This window comes from Labrus bergylta, chromosome 16 (assembly GCF_963930695.1).
Source record: "Labrus bergylta chromosome 16, fLabBer1.1, whole genome shotgun sequence".
Taxonomy (NCBI): Eukaryota; Metazoa; Chordata; class Actinopteri; order Labriformes; family Labridae; genus Labrus; species Labrus bergylta.
In genome coordinates this window covers 7,886,681-7,907,265 of record NC_089210.1, presented here as the reverse complement: position 1 = coordinate 7,907,265, position 20,585 = coordinate 7,886,681, and the positions used below count along the sequence as shown (strand labels likewise).

Here is a 20,585-nt window from a genome sequence, read left to right as displayed (position 1 = left end):
TAAAAAAAATAACAAATAATTTCCTGTCTTACTGAGGTAATGTTCTGTTCTAGTTCTTGGCTGGGAGCAGTAACTGTTTGAAGTCTCTTTAAGAAGAACAAGAGATACTTAACCCATTTCTACTCCAATAGATGATCTATTACATGTCCGAAAATTGATTTTCCTTTTTTTCCCCCTCTACCTTTTGTTATTGATTATTGCCACCTTTCCTGCGGTGGTTGACGATTGATTATCCTTACTTTAAAAGGTAGAGAATGAGCTGCACTCCAATTAGAGAAATGTCAAACTAAATGATAGACTTTTCTGAGACATGATGGACAACAACAATACACAACATTCCCTGCATGTTTAATGTTTAATGTTTTTTAATGCATAACCTGTTAACACTTTTGTGGATCTTTGTATTGTAATGGTTTGGGTCTGTGCCTCTTCCTTAATGCTGTTTTGGAGAATTCTGCAGACGGTTAAGTTAGCCACACGTGTCTGGGGTTTGCTTGTTGTTTCTTACAAACTACACATCAACCTTACAAAGCCCGTTTGTACGGCTTCTATTTTATCATACATGAGCAAAATAGTGTCTAAATAAACCCTCACATCACTTTTTTGCTATAGAATCAAGATTAGACATTGGACCTTCCTGATAAGCACATAGTACAAAAAGCAGTAGTGCTGTGTGTAAATAAAATAAAGGTCAAAGTATGTGACGATCCATTAAACCAAAAGGTAAAGAGAGAATGTTCTAGTGGCATAATGATCCTCATTAATCAAATTCATGTGTTGCAGGTGTCTATAAGTGCATTCTTTGTGTTGTATATTTGCTATAAGCAGGGGTCCCATTGTATCTGAAGGTCAGAACTGTCCAGGAAGTCTGTAGAAAAGACACTAGGGGGTGCTTGGGGTCCCAATGGGTCCAGTGTCATGGCTTCCTTTGTCTTTTGTCCTCCCACGTTGAAATCCAACCAATTTATACTGTCCGGGCCTTGCTCCCCCTCGGCATCTATGTCAAGGGTATTCATTGGAGATGGGGGAGGGTCCAGGATGCTTGGAGTGCACAGCATTTCACTGTGCAGGTCATCAATTAATGTCAGCGCACCGCCAGGCTCCACCCCAAGGAGAGGCTTACCGGTGGTGCTTTCGAGAAAGTCCTCAAGTCGTCCTCGACTGATGTGCCGCTTCTCATCTGTTGTGTCCGCCAGTGATTGAAGCTCGGACTGCCCAAAAGGGGCAGGTTGCGGGATGCCCAAGCAGGGTTGGATGGAAGGGTTTGGATGTTGACTGTCCTGAAAGAAGTCTGGGGCTTGTTTGAAGGTGGACAACATTTCTGAAGGGAAAAAAACCCAGAAAAGAAATAAAACACTGCTCTGAAAAAACTAAAAAAACTAAAAACCATCAAGGCTCAAAGTAAAAATAATTTTAAAAAAAAACCCTGCAAACAGCATTCATTTATTTTGTGCATCTTACCTCCTGTCTGCAAAAAGTCGTCAAGAAAATCTTCTTCATACCCTGTATCCTAGGAACAGTAGTCATCAGTGATACATTTTAAAACTGCCATGTACAGTTCACCACCCACATGCCATTCACATCCAACATGTTATATTATAAAAACTCAGTTCATTAAGCACAATGATACTGTCAAATGATGGTGTTTACTTTGCATTCAGATGATGGAGCAGGTGTCTTCAAGGAGGCTGAAGACAGAGGACTCAACAAATCATCCAGACTAGGGCACACCTCCTAAAGTAGTGTAGAAAGAAGTGCAAAAAAACATCAATGTTATCCACTTTCCAAAGACTGAGTTAATAATGAAAATCATTTACAGTCTGCTCAGGTTATGTAGGTCACTTGAAAGATTGTCCATGTCGTGTGGAGATTACTTACTCCTTTTTGAGAGGAAGGGAAGGTGTTTCTTTGTGAGACAGATTTCTCCTGGTGCTTGTTGAAAGGCTCACGGGTGGAAGGTGGTGATGCAACTTCCTTCTGTTCCTGGTATAAAGACACCTGAAGTCCCCCATTCACTGCCTTATAATAATAAAACAACAGAGTGGAAGGATTAAGATTTCTCACTGGGAAACAGTATTCAGTGGCACACACATCATTTTAGAAACATCTGATATCAAACGGCATCTTTCCCTACACAACCCTGAGACATTATTTAAGCAGTAGATGTGGATGAAACGGTAACATCTACCTTCCTTTTATGAAATGTTTTGAAGCCTCTCAATTGTATTTGGGATTTTTTTTCTGGTTGCATTTTGGAAAATTAGAAAATTAGAGCAAACTATTGGTTGGTAGAAAACCGCTCTGATGCCTTAGTTTATTGGCTGTTGCCATTTTGGTATTCTGGAGCCAGATGTGAGCATTATATTTGGACAAGATGGTGACACTGGATAGGAGCCAAGGGCTATTAAAACAAAGATGATTAGATGACACTAGCAATATTTTGGTTAAAAAGGTACATCCCAAATTTACTGCAACTGTAGATTTAATAAAGATGCTAATTTGGCTTGGAACATTTTTAATATATCATTCAAGTCCCATTTAAAAAAAAAAAAAAAAAAAAAAGAAAACCCTAAACAAGGCATTTTTAAGACTGCAGTGGGAGCCATGTCAATAACTTCTAGCTAAAGCTATAGCTTACTAATTTTACACAAACGGAAACCATTATTTTATTTTTTTTAAACCATCATGTTCTGTTGAAGAAAATGTAAAACAAGCCATTGAGACCATGATGTCATTACAAAAATGTTTACTGTTGAAATAAAAGTAGAAAGAAGAAAGTTATTTTGTCATAGACTTCTATACAATTGGACTATTTATTGCTAGCGACACAGCAGCCACTGTCATTAGGAAGACTGCAGCTATAAGGCACTTCCACATTGGCTGAAACTTTTGGGGTAAATTTGTTTTTTATTTTCATTCTATGCTTCCAGACTAAAATAATTGCTGCCATGGGACAGGTAAGGAAAACAAAATAGATTGCTTATAACAATAATATCAGCTCAGAGTATTCCACTAAATCTTGACTTCTTCCTTTTTTTTTGCATACTTTTATTTGGCACACCTGCACTCGAGGAGAGATGCTGTATATCTCAGTCAGCAGTGACACAATGTTGTCTTTGTTCATCTTCGTTTAACAACATTAATCACATTAATGGAGGATGTCGTCTGAGTAATTAGCAAAGCAATAATTATCAGCATCATGATAGTGTCAGACACTATTATCAAGTGATGCTGTCACTGTCTCAAACAGCATACATCATTAATTTCCACTGCTGTTGGACTTACTGGCGCAGTTCTGTCGCCCTTGGCTTTTTCTTTATGGAGTATTAACAGTCTGCTCTGTTGTTCAAGTGTCAGGAGCTTTGTCAAGAATGAAGTGTGTGTCTACATTAGTTTGATGAAATATAGAAAATAAGAAGTGTGTAAACATTGAAATTGTCTCTCTGTTCCTAAATTATTTCACATACTTGTTTTAAAATCAATCCACAGATGTTGACCATTTTCAACCCCTAACTTTTCACTGTATTTACCCAGCAGCCATTTTCCTCTTGAGTCACGCTCAGAAAATGTTATGTTGTTTCAACAGCATATTGTTGCACTGATGTGTTCATGATTGCAAATTGTATCAATGTAAGGAATCTGCCAATTTGTTGTCATGTCGTCGCTTTCTTATTGATAAGCAGCTGAAAAGATAATGGATTGTTGGAGGGACAATAGGCCACATTTCCAAGTCCTTTTGATAATGGTAAAGGTATTAATATAGAAAGCAGAAATGTTGCATGTCATCATATCTAGCTTACTAGCAAGGTTACTTTACAGCATTGCTTAGTTTCCAAGCTGACGGGCAACACCGCAGTGGCTAACATTAATGTTCGCTTGGAATTAACTCCAGTCTTATCCTATCATGTAACATTACATAAAGCAGTAATGTTAACTAAGAAATTAACTTAACAACATTAATTGTTGTCTGTCGGGAACTTGCAAGTTATCAAGTAGCCTATATGGTGTTCAACTTGAAACAAACACAGATTACAGCCATTTTTTTTTACTATCTTGTGCCAGTAGTTGCTAACCAATAAAAAGAGAAAAATGGCTGCCATGTGCATATGCCTAGTCACACCGTATCATATATTTGAGAAAGGTTTTTTTTTTCCTGTTGTAGTGAACTGAACCACTAGTATCTTGACAAGAATACGTCTTTGACTCTCGTTGTTACTGAAGTCCGGTATGCTAACTATGTTTGGTTTGATTATCAACTCGAAAAGCTGAAAACGTTTGTGTTCAGGAAGTTTAGCTGAAGTACACTTTTTCCCATGAGGATAATGTTCATGTTAAGAGAGTTGTTAGAATAACCATTGCAAAAGGCTGAATATAATTATCAAAGCACACCAGAAAATAGCAGGTTGATGAATCATGTGCGTACCTGTAGTCCGTTGTGATTGGCTGCTTTGCTCACAGGTGCATCTGCTCTTTGGTTGTCAGTGATGTGACTTGTCAGTGCAATGAGAAAATGGTTACCATGGATGTCGGTGACCAGAGTTTGATTGGAGTCCCTCTTAAGGAGATGTAGAGTTAAAGGGGCTGAACCTGTTTGCTGGTTTAGGTTTGCTTGAGGTACCTGTGGGAAACCAACAGAAAATCTGTAAGTGAAAAACTTGATACTTCTCCAAAAAAAAAATCTTCCCGGTAATTCAACAAATACCTTGAAACTGTGTATAAAAATTCAGTGTATTATCAATGATGTTGACATTTCCTAACCTGTTGTTGCTTGAACTGTTTCTCTGTTTGTAACTTTGCTGTTTGCGTCTGCTCCATCTTCTGCTGTTTATTTTGCTGCTGCAGAAATGACTTCAGTTGCTTCAGCTGCATCTGGTGATGCTCCTGTTTAAACTGTTTTTTGTTACTTTGATTTTTTCTCCGCTGAGGAAGTTTCTGCAGGTTCTGCTGATCCTCCGCCTTCAGATCCCGGTTCTGAGGCTTCTGCTGCCGGCTCTGACTGTTGTGATGATGCTTTAGCAAGTGTTTCTGTATGGCCACTGGCTGCGCCACTTGAGGGCTTTGATGGAGATGTAAGAGTTGTTTTGTGTGAGTGCTTGTCTGCTCTGACTTGATTTGGAGATGAATTTGCTCCTGCGCTTCCGGAGTTTGGGTGGAAGATTTTGGTAATCCCTGGGCATCTGGTATTTGCACAGATGCCTCAGAAACACATTCCTCAGCCTCGGGGGTTTCCAGTTTGACAGAAACCTTTGCAACATCCATCTCACATTGAAAGGACTCTGGTGTGGAGTTGAATGGTTGATGGTGAAATGATAGAGGGGGACTGGGCTTATCAGGTGCTTCCTGTTTAACTTTTACTAGAATGTGTGTCTCTGGTACATGTCCTCCACTCTTACCATGCTCCAGCTGCATACTCAGCATCTCCACCACCACCTGTATCTGCCTCAGCATCTTAGTCAACTCCTCTATCTGCTTGTCTTTTTCCTTCAGCACCTTGTCCTTGTCTATTGTCACTACTGGAGCTGCGGTTGTAGTGTTGAGGCCAGCTAATGAGACCGTGTGATGTTTCTGGAGACAGGCTGGCTTTAAAGAAACATTACAAGGTGCTGAGGTGGAGCACATCTGCTCTTCTTTAATATTTGTTGGAAGTGGAGCAGCTGAACATGCCGGAGGGCTCAGCTGGGTGTGAGGTGAATTCATCTGAACAGAAAGAGATGAAAAGAAAGGTAAGCAGACCTTGAAATTTAATTATAAATAACTGCAAGAACTGCAAGACCAAACTTATTTTGGTTAGAAATTGTCTACAGCCATAGAGCCAAATGAATCTATAAATAAACTTTTTCAAAATGATTATTTAACATGATGTTAAGCTAAACATCATGTGCAGCAGCATGAGTGGCATATGCCGGTCTGGCCCACTCATGTGCTGCGGGATATGCTGCATGTGAGTGGCATATGCCGCCGGTCTGAACCACTCGTGCCGCGGCGTATGACGCATATTAGTGGCATATGCCGGTCTGGCCCAAGTCAATAACTATGCTCAACTGTTAGAGATTATTTTCATTAAAAGGTGGAGGTTATCTAAGATCAGACTAATGTTTGCAAGAAAGTACAAGAGAAAAAAATCAGACCGTTTCCTCAAATTGGTGGGTTAGTAAAGTAAAGCTGCCGTCTCCTGGACTTATGGAGCTCTGCGAGTACTTTGAGGGGATGAGTGGGACAGATGTTGAGGAGAACGAGGCTGAAACATAAATAAAGGAAAATCACAGCAAAAATCAAATACATTATCTTTACAGCTCCATCATCTTTTAACTCTTATGAAGAGGAGCTGTGATTGATTGACTCATGTGACTGACCAGTCAGGAGAGAAGTTTGATTTTGTGATGTGTTGTTATTTTTGATGGTGGTGGTTGAAGCAGTTTTAGAGGGTTTTCCTTCTTCTCCAGCAGTCAGCCCTGTGGTACCCCCTACTGTTGGAGACGAGGAACTGTTGCAGCCTCCATTCAGTTCCTGGTATGTTCTCAGCCTCTCAATTAGGTCGACTTTGGTGCCAGAGACGGGCAAACTGCGCAGCTTTAACTCGTTCTTCAGTTCTGCAACCTGACAGATGATTAATGAAAAACAGAGAAATTAAGATTGGAGTACAATCTTAATAATCTTAAAGAGATAAGGATGAATATAAGGAAGGAAAAATTGTTAAAAGGCAACAAAGACAGACTAATCAATCACACTTTCTTAGCTCTGAGGCGGTGAGCATCTTTGGGGCCTTTTTTCAATATAGAAAATGTTCCTTTCATTCACAAGTTACTCAATCAGCTCTAGCTTTTTAAACAGCAAAAAGAGCAAATAGTGTTAGCTGTACTGAATTAACAATGCACTCTTCAAAATGTGTGTGTTTGTGAAGTTAACCTTCATTTCATCCAGGTTTGGAGGTAAAGATGCTGGTTTTGTCCCACCTAAAGGAGCAGAACTCAGAAGCCTGCGACAGCCCTGCTTAGAGGGGGCTGTTGAAGGGGCAGATGCAGGTGGAGTTGAGAAGGAGGAGACGGAGGTGATGGAATCAGTGGAAGAAGATAAGGATGACTGCTGATCTGGCTGAGGTCTAGTGGAGAGAATAACAAGCCAAAATCCTTTACAAAAGATACCAAACAATTGTTTATTAAAAACAAACACTGCTCAATCCCAGGCATCCCAACATCTGTTTCCCACCATTACAACCACACACTGGGAACTTGGTCATCCGTTAAAAGAAAAAACAACAAAGAATAATTACTTGGGTGGTGCAAGCAGGATGGCATGGTAATTCTGCTGCTGTTGATTGATAATCTGGAGCTGCAAGAAGAGCTGCTGCTGCTGGACAATTTTGGTGTAAGACATGTCCAGACTGGGAGAAGGCTCCTTACCTCCCTTTTGGTCAGGAGGGATGTACTGATGGTACTTTAACTTTTTAATCTAGGTTACACATATAAAATAACAAAGAAATGTTTTAGCCATTAGCATGAACACTTTCTTACTCTTCTACTGTTCGAAACAGGCTTTGTCTGTATGTCAGGAAACAAAACTCTACCTTTGGTCTGTCATCCTTTGGTTTCTTCTGTTTCTGCGCGGAGTGCTCCGAGTTCGGTTTTAGCTGGGACTGAAAAGAAAGGTGGGACGCTAGGTGGTAAGTATGTACCGTAAACTTTTATACAACAATCTATCTAGTTTTAATTATCCATCTGAATAACAAGAAACTTTACCATCAGAGTGCAGCACAACAAGATGTTCACACAAACTTATGCGGATAAGGCAAACAGCAGACGCTGCTCACCTTTGTCAATCACTAATAGAATCGTGTTTCTAATATTTGTAAGTCTGTATTTAATTATACTTTTAACTCTGTTTTTTTGGTCACTTCTAGTTCAGTAGAAGATAATATTAGGTATGCATAAATAAAGAGGGTCCCAAGAACAGTATACAGGTGTGCGTGTTCGACAGCTGAGACAATATTGCTGGGGCTGATTGTTGATCCTACCCGTGCAGGAAATGGGGGGGAGGACAGAGGGAGCAGGACCAGAGAAGACTCCTGGTTCACCGGTAGTTCTGGAGACAGACTGTAACAGCTGTCCTCATCACATGACCAGTTATCACCTGTAGCCTCTGGAAATTGTGTCTCTGAGAGAGAGAGGGGGGGGGGGGTTGACATTTAGGCAGGTGATACATCAAAACAAGCACCTGGGTCCTACAGTGACAGGCAGACATGCAGCATTGTGACAGTGAAGCATACCGGTGTTTTGAAGGTTGTTACAAAGGGGGCACTATATGCCAATACTGCATAAAAGGCATACTGTAGTCAGGTACGGTATCAGTGTCAGAAGTACTGCTTTTTGTACTTTTTCAACATGAGACGAGGTGCACCTCTGCCTCTTGTGGCTGAAATGTTCATCAGCACAACAAAAACGATCCAATCACAACTAAAGATCATGTTTCAATATCCTCCAGCATTAGTTAGAAATGAATCCAAGCTGCTCATTTTTTCCCTCAGGTATCAAATAATCATGTCATTAATATGCACAGTTCTCAGTCTTTGCATGGCTTCAAAGAGTACAGGCATGATCACACAGACTTATGATAGAGACTTTTCCTTTGCAGGTGGGTGTGTGTTATTTCATTATAAGAGCTTCTGTGGGCTGGAGCAGACAGCTATATGAAATGACCCGCTAGCCATTAATTCACCATCAGCAGGCGATGATGAAAAGACGACACGGGGGCTGATTTAACAGCCTCATCCAATAATGTGACGACGTCCCTGCTGCTGCACTGTGCTTGTGCGTGCCTGTGGTTCGTAGTATGTTTGTATCTTTGCCTGTCAGCTCTGTGTAACTCAAATGTAATGCAAGTGTGTGTGTGTTGTGCAGCGGTGACAGAGATAGATAATCCCGTGACACTGTACGTTATTGAGTCTCAGGATTCATCCCTGTGCACATCAATCAGGTGGCCGGACCTACTGTCTCTGATGTTTTCATCTAATATGTAGCACAACCGGCACTAGACCAATCATACATCATACACAATTAAATCAAACAGTACGGCATTTTTTCTATTCTTTTTTTTTTTTTTTGTTGATGTTGGAATGGAAAAGGACTAAATTGGCTACAAAGTGAATTCCCTTTCAATTTATTCCCAGCTCTTTATTTAGAATCGAATTCTCCTCCTAACATTTTTCGACGTTTAAAGTTCACGAGAGAAAAGGAAAGGAATATCTTAAATTCTTTACTGTCAAATATGAAGCATCAAGACTCAGGTGGCAAAGTGTGTTCTTACTGCATGGCAATGTGCATTTGTTCTAGGAGTCTTTAATTATGGGTGTGTATTGACATAATTTTCTTCTATATGTATGCAGGACATGGAGAGGTCATTAAAACAACAAAACAAGTAGAGCTGTTCCATTGACATCCATATCGGTATCACCCTGCTACTGCTCAAAATCAATATAAGTTCATGCGTGAATATTACCATATCAAAAAGCCCCCAAACAATCGACAGATTTCACTTAAATTACCATGTGACAATAAATTACAACAGCGTGGTGCTAGCAGATAGCACAGTGTTCCTCAACCAGTGTTATCCAACTTTTTTTATTGCCCTTATATCAGAGGGGTTAATGACATCGACTAATACTCAGGTCTACTATCTGAGTTGTCGACGGGGAAAAGTTGTACCGAAACAAACAGTCGAGAGGCTGTAAAGGCACTTTAACAAAAGGGCTTATAAGTTGTAACAGCTACGAGCTAACATGCTAAACACGAGCCTGAAACCAGCCACAGTTACTACATCTGTGCTCCAACAGGGTTTTGTTCATGCCTAATTATTTGTTCTACTGGTGTGCAAGATAAAGGGCTCACAGCAAGCTCAATGAAACAAAAATAAGTGAACAAAAAAGTCAAGCTTGTAATTGGTTCCACTTGTTAAAAGTTATAATGAAAGAGGAGTTATCTGTAGTGCAGCTAAAGACAGAAACAGTCCAAGATAAAAAAAAATCATTTGCTGGAAAATCATTTCAGATACACTGAACTATTTGGATGGATTTCATCCGCCTTTTGGTCACCCTGTAGGAGAGTGAACGACAAACCCAACAAATCCGTACCATGGTTGGGCTTACCTATGATAGCCTGTTTAATGCTACAGGGAACAGGTAGGATGTTTTTGTGGATTATCTCCATGGGCCTCGGCCAGTGTGAGATCTTATCATTCAGATGATCAGCAAGGCGAGCTCTCTTCAGCTGCAGCTGTCTTGCCCGGAGCCAAGGCTCTGCGAATGTCTCTGGATGCAAACAGAAACAAAGTAAATATTCCTGCCAGGGTGCTGGGATGCTTTAAAGTCAGGCAGACAAAAGGATGTACAGTCTGAGGAGCTCACCCTCCAGAACGTGCAATCTGATCGGTTCAGAGCGCTCTGGCCGACTCTTGATATTCCTCTTCAGATAGTCCTCAGTCTGCAGAAAGAGGGAGAAACAATTTGAGACAATCAATCACTCTCAGATCTATACCACATGCTTATTATTATTCTTATACAAACCCCTAGGCTACTGGTGCCGCACATTAAGTTTAAGATTTCAATACTGTATCTCTTACTTTTATCAAACTGATCAATTCATTTAGCTAAAACAAATTATTTCCCACCATTGATTGATTTCTCTTATCAATATTCTAACATTACTTTTAGATAACAATGCCTTGCAACTCAAAATTGTTTCCATATACCACCAACCAATGACTCAACCCAGAGGATAAAGTATGCATGGGAATGTATTCAATGATTATTTAAGAGTTGCTGAAATGATCTCAGATAACACAAGGTATACAGAGGAAAAAAATGTCAGCTTTAAACAGATCGATTTCTACCCCTGTGGTTGACATGGCTGTCCTACTCACCTGTGTTTGTTCCAAGCTCTGTCTGTTCTTGTGGAAAGCAGCTGGACTTTTGAAAGCTTGGGGTTAGAATGATGAGTGCGGGGCAAAAGTGTAAAGAAAGAGAGAGAAAAGACAATAACATGACAGTGTGTCTGTTCAAGCCTTAGGTTTTAAATGGATCTTTGCATCTAGTCCAGTTCCAGTGCAGTTTGGATAGTTTACTTAAACTGAGGATCATTACGTTTCTAGTGCTAAAGCTTTTGCCAGAGTAGTGATGCCTTCTCTTAATAAAGAGGCTCACATATTTATAATCCATGACACCAGAAAATGGAAATCAGCTTGGGCAGTGGGCCCATTAACAGGCGCTGTAAAAGGCCAAAAATCTCATGGTAAATGGAGAAATGTATCGAAGGGGTTCCAGTCCAACGAGCCTCTTTACAGCAGTGGAATTAATGGAATCTGTTCATAAATGACTCACACAAGACTTTCTGTAGGCCTTTGATTATGCAAAAACCCAGGGATTAGTAGCGATAGAATTCCAAAAGCCTTAAGGGTTGTGATGACACCAAAAACGCTATGTTAATGCAACACCACAGTACATGCAATATGAACCTGCTTCTAAATCAAGACTCTAAACCTCACACTATTAAATAACGACATATTGCATGCAGGATTATATAATGCAGGCAGGTTAGGTTGGCAATCTACACAAATTGAGCATGATTTTTTTGATCGTGCTCTGACTAAGCGTCAACATCCAGAGAGAAATAAGCCAATGAGGAAGTGAAAAAAGCTGTAGTTCCTTGAGTGTCCACTTGAGGCTGGCTCCAAAAGTCCAGGAAGCTCCATTAACGCCCATTATTCAGGCTAAGAATCATGCAAATATTTGCTTAACTGAGGTTTGGTTGATTTGATTCATAGATGGGTATATTATAGCTGTTTGCCAGAAGGCTTAAAGCTTCTTTGACTTGGGTTTTCCAAATGGGGCAACTGACTTATAATAGGGTGGCATTTGACAACTGAATGAATCTATTTCCACTTATCAGATCTACTTTGAAGTAACTAAAAAATGCATCTTAAAAATGTATATATATAGCCTATATATTAAAGGAAAACCAAGATGGTTATATATATATTCAAGATGACAAGATAAATACGTCGAGAACACAGTAAAAGTAACTCCCTATACATACAAAATGAAGTCTATCCAATGTAAGGATGCATGTCTGCTTATTGCTTATAAGTACACTCAGATGACTGCAGAAAAACTCTGACAAGGGAAGAAAACCACTTTAGATAGCACTTTAATTTTATTAAAAATGATCGCAACCGAAAATGTCCTATTTTTATACTTTCTGACTGCACACACACACACACACACACACACACACACACACACGTTGTGACAAGATTGGTTACCCTCGGGGAAGACTGCTGGTACCTGTACAAGCCTGAGTTCACGTCACTGAACACTGTCACACTGCAGATACACACTCACTCCTGCACACCCCAGGGACATTAACCCTCTTGGACCTTTCACCCGTCCACAAGGGCGCTATGTGACCTGCCTGTCAGTCAGCTACATCTGAAATGAGTGTTGCGATGGAATGGAAGTATGAATGAGCGCACAACTTGGGAACTGGGTGAAAGGTATGAAGAAGATGAAGAGACGGAGAATCAGAAAGAGAAAAAAAAAAAAAAACAGAGGGAGAGAAGACGTGGAGAGGAGATAAATGGAGAGAGGCAGCCGGAAGAAAAATGGAAAAACAGACCAAAGGGCCAACGAAGAGGAGGAAACAGAGAGTGGTGAGGTCAGAGGGAAAAGACCCCATTTTGTGCATGAGTGGCTGCATCATGGCTTCTTGCCACCCTGATGAAGCTCACCAGCATCCCTTGTCTGTAAACTGCGGGACCATCAAGCAGCTTCGCCTCCTCGGGCCCTGGCTGGTTTTATGTTCAGTCTGCTGCTGAGTAGATCCCGTTCTTTTTATTTAACTTACGACACACCTCTGTGTATATCACTGCACTGTCCAGCTGTTTAAACTACATGTGTGTATCTAACATTTCTAAACAAAGCCAATCGAACTCTTAGCTCTGTCTGTCTCCGTCTGTGTTTTTGGTCTTTTCTTTTTTTAACAGCGGGAGCCCTGACATCTGCTTCCAACAGGCAACTGAATACAGTGGCATACCTCTCCAGCATGCAAGGTTAAGCACCCACATTATCTCCACTCAGGAAAATGATGACCACACAGAACCATTTGTAACAGGAAATCAAATTTTGTTCTGACCTTGACTGCATCACAACATGCACTATTCTTGAACTACTCCTGCTTTTTTAGAAATGCTCAAATCCTGGTGTCATGTTACGGCTAACTGCATTCCAGGTTGTTAGTCAAATAAAAACGGAATATCTGACAAATCATTGTCATTTCAATTGATCAGCGACAGAAAAAAAAACAGACTTTGAATTCTGGACGGTCATTTTTCAAATTCAAACAATGGTTTAGCTAACTCATTAGCAACCGTCAGACAACAGCTAAGATCAGCATTCAGCTAAATGTTTATATGACCTTCTGAAAGAGTAACATGATGCCAAAGAAAAGGCATACTGTTATGTTAGGAAGGAATTAATACCCAATGATAATGAAATGGTAGCCATGAAATGGTTGATAGCTAGCACTTGCTGTAACAGGCAGGGTAGCTCATTCCCTCAGGTATGGTAGCTCATTCTTTCTGGTAGGGTAGGTCACTCTTTCAGGTATAGGAGCTCTTTCTTTCAGGTATGGTAGCTCATTCTTTCTGGTAGGGTAGGTCACTCTTTCAGGTATAGGAGCTCTTTCTTTCAGGTATGGTAGCTCATTCTTTCTGGTAGGGTAGGTCACTCTTTCAGGTATAGGAGCTCTTTCTTTCAGGTATGGTAGCTCATTCTTTCTGGTAGGGTAGGTCACTCTTTCAGGTATAGGAGCTCTTTCTTTCAGGCAGGGTAGCTCATTCCCTCAGGTATGGTAGTTCAGACTATCAGGTAGGGTAGGTCACTCTTTCAGGTATAGGAGCTCTTTCTTTCAGGCAGGGTAGCTCATTCTGATGGAAGGGGTAGCTCATACTGCGAGACTAGTTGTTTTCTGTAATTTCTCTCGGAATTTGCTGTCATGTGTCACCCCTTCCCACACGCCCATGGTGAATGTATTATCTGCTGTGTTCACACATCAGCTCACCCCGACTTAAAGGAGACATTTCACGAGGGGGCTTGCAGGACATTTTCAGCAGTTTTGTGCATAGCCTATATGTGAAAACAGCTGTTGCTAATTAGACACTTCAGCACGTGTAAAGCATCTTCAATTAATCCCATTCAGGGTTAACATAGTGAATACATTAAAGCATGAATGTCTTCAAAGTACAGAGCCATGACATGTTCAGAAAAATCCAGCATTCATCCCTACAAAACAAAAAGAAGTGTCTACTTACGCAGCATAATCCCCCGGTTGAGCATTTCTTCTCTGGACCTTTTTTGTTGGAGCTTTAGCTGGAGGACTGAACACATCAACATAGAGACAGACATAAAAGGAGGAAATATACAGAAGCAGAATGAATGGGGAGCCTCATTAAACTGCTATACATCACACCGCAGTGAACCACACAAGTAGGGACATTACTCATAGCTTAAAAGAGCATTAAATAGAAAGGCTCTCCGTCTATAAATATGAGTAATAAAGTTGTGCTACTACATCTGAGGTTCTCTGCAGAGGTTTTATGTGCCCTGCTAGCTCACATTGCTTCTCTGAGGTCCTCTGTGAGAGGATGTTTACAAAGATAAACTTGCACATTAACAGGGAAACATAAGCATGAACACTAACATACCAGATACATGCAGAAGCACCACAACCGTTTTCTGTTTCATTATTTGAATAAATTTCAGTCCCGACAACACTTAGCTGGTCATATGGTTAACCGTAACTAAATGATTATGTTCAGTGATTTACTATTTAAATATGATTATGTCTTCCTTTCAGAGGAATACAAGGCCATAATTAGGTTCAACATATAGACCTACACAGATCTCACCTCCACCAGTTCTAAGGAGCTATCTGTCTCACCGTGTCCCGAGCCAACCTGACATTTTCTCAGAGGACATATCTGCAAAGAAGTTTCCCCGAACCAAACTTTCAAGACTAAAATAGGACTTTGCCAGGAAATGATCTCCTGCAGATCAGCAGCTGCTCTATATCTGGGTCAGGAAATCAGCATTTCAGCAGTGTCATATCTCAGGGAAATGTGTGGCTCTTCAGCCAATGAGTGCTCAACTGTGTTAGGTGCTGTTCAGGTAGAAGGTTTGGTTTGGTTTCAGAGCATTTTTTGGTTGTTGCAAAAAATAACAGCTGCCTGCTGCGTGCAAAAACACAGATGAAAGCAGAGAGGGTGCAGCGTTCACTGTGTGGGCAGACGAACAAAGTCTTTATTAGCATTTTCACTTTTTTTCCCCCTAAATTCTGCATCCAAAAACTCTGTCTACTGAATCACAAAGCTTCCCTCACCCTCAGGTCTTCTTTTCATCTTATTCCTGCACTTACCAAAACACAACTGTTGTATTCTCTGTTCCAAAAAATCAAAGAGTTCCAATTAAGAGAGCCAACTTGCAAAAAAAAGAAAAAAAGTCAAGTGTAGCCAAAATAAAAACCTGCCATTATTCATCCCCTTAAATCTCACTTATTCAGACGACAGAGGGGACATTTTTCTAATGCATCTACCCATCTTGTTCCTCTTTCTCAGCGACATTTTTGTTTCTAAATCGATGTTATCCTGGACAGTAGAAAAGAGGCATGTGGTCCAGTGTTTCAGCAGCACTGCCCACATTCCTTTCTATGAAAAGTCTATAATAATGAGAGCAGGCTCTGTCGCCGCAGCTTCTTGAAGTCAGACCCAAGAGAAAATCCCTCTGTGCGTCCTACAGCGGCCTGACATGAAACATTCATCTGCCTTTGATTTCTGTGATGTGGACGTTGCTGACGCACGAGGGTGCAGTTTCTCCCCTCGGCAGAAGGAAAGATTTAACCAGCTCCTGCAGGCAAACACAGGCAGATTAACACAACAAACTAACACTTATATACAGGCCTGTATATCTGCAAACATGCAAACTATACTGAGGAGTGCACATTGAAAACACACTTTAATACTTCAACTAACACGCACACACCGATGCGGAGATACACAAACAAAACAGTGTTTTCTCTGCAGATGATTTGTGCCAAGAGATGACAGGAGTGTGATGCAATGTGCTGATACACAATCTATTCTGGGGAGGTGTGCTCATTGCTCAAATGTCACTATGACAGCAAGTGCACGTTCGCTCAACAGCAGTTTAGAGCACACAAGTGCAAGTGTATAAATCCTGCATGGCTACATCATAAAGGTTACATTTAAGAGGGGTCTTAGATCGCTGATGTGGAAGATAAACAATGCAATGTAAACATGATCAAATAACATATATATTGAGTTCTTCAATGTTTTAGTAATGGCTCAAGTAAGGCTGAATGCCAATACTCATACTCAATAATTAAATAGTTACAGGTTTTAAAGGAGCAATATGTAACTCTGACACCTAGCGTTTAAAATATGTACTGCAGTCCAAATTCAAAGCATTAGAGAGAGCTGTCTCCCCCCGCCCCCTCCTCCCTAGAGCGGATGCGCATGCAGGTTGCCATGTTGCAGACACGGAAGCTTCAGTGTTTATCCAGCTCTGCATCAATCTTGAAACCTTTCTGCGTTCTAACCTCTCTCCATTACAAAAAAAAAAAAAAGCATCTCCGATGTTCATCCTAGTTTTACTTTGTATCTGATCGTGGATCTTGTAAAGTTGAAGCTTTTTAAGTTGGGCTGAATAAGTTTTATTTGAACATGTTCGCTTGCACGCTTCCATCGCTGCAACACCTGTTGGTTTGCCGTTTGCCTGTCAAACTGAGGGGCGTCCAAAACAGCCGTGTGGGGTTGCCTGAAAACCGCCTATACTTCTCTGGTCAAAACACATACAGACCATTCTGGACCGCAGCATTGCAGCTGGTTTAAAGACCATAACCCTGGCCCTGTACACGCCAACATATACAGTATACACATACTGTATATACACATATATACACATATCCACCACATCTGAAATAATTCGCTCGAGACATGGAGAAATATGCTGTGGCATTTCATTTTTGTGTTTGAAAACACTGCTTTGAATTTAAATTTCTTGAGCAGACAGTAATGGACGGGTTTATTCCAGAGCTGTATGTGGTCCCATGTGGATTCTTTTAATCTGTTGCGAGAGGTCAAATTCACTTCTTAGCGTCTTGATTCAGCATTGCAAACTTGACAATTAATCGTTTCCAGTAGAGCTCTTTCCTCAGATCTCATCTTCCTGCTGAACAGTTTTCTATTTGTGTCCATGTTGTAACCGCAAGGAACCCGATCCCCCCCCACGACAGGCAGCTGAATTAAGATGAACACAAGTGTAAATTGCCAACACACACACGTACACACACACTCCCTCACCCACTCATAAGGGTGATACAGTTCAGAAGAGTGTGATCACAGGCTTTTACCAGAGAAAACAGAAATGTAGATGTGCAGATTGATAGATAAATTCAGTCTTAGTTTATCTTGCTGATAACTCTAGCATATTCATCACCTAGCTCCTGATAATCATGATAATAATAATGAGGTCTGTGTGTCACAGAAAATCTTTACTGAACCGATATGTGAAAACAAAATCCTGCTTCAAAAGGATCCGTTTCAGAATATTCTAACTCACATGAATTTGAACAAAACCAACCAGCTTTTGAAAAGTTTCAGGTTTAATCATGGGGTGAATGAAAAGAGAATGGAAAAAGGCACAGACCTATTTTTCACAACAGGTTTTGTTCACAACATGTCATTACACATCGCACTGTTCTGGATGACTCATGGAATCTTGCTTTGCCCGAGCAGTCCAAACCACTCTCAGTTCAGCTACATTTCACGACAGTCAACAGGTTAACAGGTTCATGAGCTCAGGGCGAGGCGTACCATGGCCAGGCTGGCTAAGCCCCAACTGTAACCCTGCCACTTGAAGATAATTGTATCCACCAAACACCTGAACCCAGAAAAAGTTATAGGGGAGGCCATAACTCCAAAATGTCATTGCAAAAAAACCTGAGGATCTCAACTGAGTGGACACAATTTTCTCCAAAACAAGCATTCCAAACATGAGCATAACAGCTGCAAACCTTTGCCTATGTAAGTCCTGGTTTATTGTTAGTATGATACACAACAGGTATCCCACCTTGTCTGAGACCTTGACAGGCCCGGCGCCTCAGCTCAAGCGGTACGGCTCGCTCATCGATGTCCCTGCTCATTGGCTGAGTCCTGAGAGGTGCAGGGTCAATGCGGACACAAGGCAGGTGTTCCAGCACGGCGGACATGAGTAAACCAGGAAATCACTCTGAGTGAGACTCAATGAAACAGGCGGTATAAAAAAAAAAACAGGAGGTCGACAAGGTCCAGGTGTTGGATACATGCACCTGTCACAAGCTACAAGTCTGTACAGCAACAACAATTAGCGAAATAAATGGCTTTGATCGTTGCTTGGTTAAGTGAAGTTGTAAGAAAATTAGAAAACAAATGTCCTCCTCATGAAAACAGGTTTTTCCCACTGCTTCAACAAAAAAATGTCGACAATACTGTTAAGATGTCCTTAAATGATAAAGTGACTAGCATGTGTAAACAAAATGCTAACTGAGCAGCTGCAGAAGCTGCAGCTACTGACTGACTGAGTGTGTGTGCGCGTGTGTGTTTCTGTGTGAGTGTGTGTGTCGAATATCATCAAAATATATGAACCAGCAGTCAGTCACAGCTGTTCAGTCAGTCAGCCGCAGACCGCCACACAAACACACTCTCACACTCTCACACACACACACACACACACACACACACACACACACACACCTAATGTGTACATTCTGAGCAGAGTCCCTGTGCTTCCTCTCACTTAGCACCTGTGATCTGAGCTCAGCATGGTGTCAGTGAAGTGCACCTGTGTTAGAACCTCGCAGTGTTTGTGCCTTCAGGCCTAAAAACATTAGTATGACATACAACAGCACATAAAACACCAGCTGACACTCTGCTTGCATGCTTTCTTTAAAATACGCTTTTCACACCTGTGTTGGCTGTTTTGTCTCTCTGCTTAGCATCTTGCAGCTAACTATAGCACCTAGTGGTAAAAAAATAAAACATGTTTTATGAAGTCGTCTGTAGGGACCTGGCTTGGATACCGGAGGGTCAGTGGTTTAAGTCCTGTTGCTCACCAAAGTATGGAAGTTGTTCTGGTGGCTGGAGAAGTGCCAGGTCATTTTCCAATACTGCCAAGCTGCTCTTGAGCAAGGCATCACAATCCCATCATCTATGTTGTGCGATTGCTGCGTTGCAGACCCACTCTGACTCATCCCCACATCTCACATATGTGTGTGAGATGTGTGTGTCTCTCAATAACAAAGTGTAAACCAGCATTTTCCCTAAGCGATTAATAATGTATGTTAAATTAAATTTAAAACATTTATGCCAAATACAAAGAAAGATTCCCTTCAGGTCATTGCTGAGATTTTGTGTTGCCGTTTTTTTTTTCATGGACCGACGGACTACAAATCCTTATGACATAAGAAGAGTGAAACTGCATCCACAGTCCAAAGCTGATCTTTCCTCTTTCAGCAGGAATATAAAGCGTACATGTGTGCTCCTCTGCTTTTAAATTGCCGTTATCACTCCGCCTGTCTTCTCCTCTCCCTTGCCTGCATGTCAGTATAAAACACCTGTCCCCACCCACTGACAGTTTCATTTATCTCCATTATCAAGGCGCTGTCTCGGCTGACATCCGACGATATAACATGACATTAAAGGTTAGAGAGGGCTCTTTCTAAAACAAGAATGGGTTAATGTGTCAATTACTGTTCCAACAACTCAACAGTGCTTGTCATGTTGGAATTAGATAGATGAGAAAAACGTGGCAAAAATGTGATCGTTAAGTGAGCTGATGCGCACATAAGTTGTTAAATATGCAGGGTGATGTGTCTGTGCGTGCATACTGGTAGCACAGAGGGTGTTAATATGCTGGGTGTGGAGGTCCCCTGGTGAGGAACTCAAATCAGGGCTGTCATCTGCCATCACATCTTGTAAGGTCTGAACCAAAACAGTCAGGGACATCGTTGCATGTAGGTGTGTGCATTTCTGTAAATTATACAAGTATTTACCTGTGACAATGTGTGTATCATGTCCGTTTTTGTTTTTGTTTTCAAATTAATTTAACAGCGAGAGTATGATTGTATCTCAGGATGTGTCTCCACATCTGTGTATGTATCTGACTTAAGTGTCTATAAATTCTGTTTTCCTATCATTCATACTCACTGAGATAAAAGCAAACAATTTGCTCAAGGCTCCACGTGGACTGTAAATTTCCATCCCTCTGTCTTTATCTTCTTGACATAGAGCTCAGTCTTGCAGGATCAGGGAAGGCAGATACTAATCACTGTTTTTTTTTTGTCAATAAGGAAACAGTTGAACAGCTCTTCTGTCGTAAAATTTGAAACTTGGACGGCTGCAAAGAAGAATATTTACTTTTTAATTATTTTTATTACACAAAACTTCACCCCCATAAAAAACACTACCCACATGACCTGCTTCATTAT

The 20,585-nt window shown here is 40.9% G+C and overlaps 1 protein-coding gene across 1 annotated transcript; it reads right to left on the bottom strand.

The window, feature by feature from the left end:
* Positions 1-347: 347 nt before the first annotated feature.
* LOC109996503 (myocardin-related transcription factor A-like) lies at positions 348-18,737 on the bottom strand. The gene is made up of 17 exons (XM_065964377.1): positions 18,191-18,737; positions 14,356-14,421; positions 10,912-10,967; positions 10,397-10,472; positions 10,139-10,300; positions 8,012-8,151; positions 7,565-7,633; positions 7,271-7,449; positions 6,907-7,099; positions 6,354-6,597; positions 6,129-6,238; positions 4,759-5,697; positions 4,424-4,618; positions 1,879-2,019; positions 1,651-1,734; positions 1,462-1,510; positions 348-1,321 (listed from the first exon to the last, which is right to left on the bottom strand). Exons 1-17 carry the CDS (start codon positions 18,327-18,329, stop codon positions 819-821), a joined length of 3,345 nt encoding a protein of 1,114 aa, XP_065820449.1. The 5' UTR covers positions 18,330-18,737; the 3' UTR covers positions 348-818.
* Between the last annotated feature and the right edge of the window lie 1,848 nt (positions 18,738-20,585).

Coding starts and splice junctions, on each gene's coding strand:
- LOC109996503 (XM_065964377.1), bottom strand. CDS start 18,329: ATGTCCGCCGTGCTGGAACACCTGCCTTGTGTCCGCATTGACCCTGCA. Junction 1,511..1,650: donor CTCCATCATCTGAATGCAAA/GTAAACACCATC, acceptor TACTGTTCCTAG/GATACAGGGTATGAAGAAGA. Junction 1,322..1,461: donor CGACTTTTTGCAGACAGGAG/GTAAGATGCACA, acceptor TTTTCCCTTCAG/AAATGTTGTCCACCTTCAAA.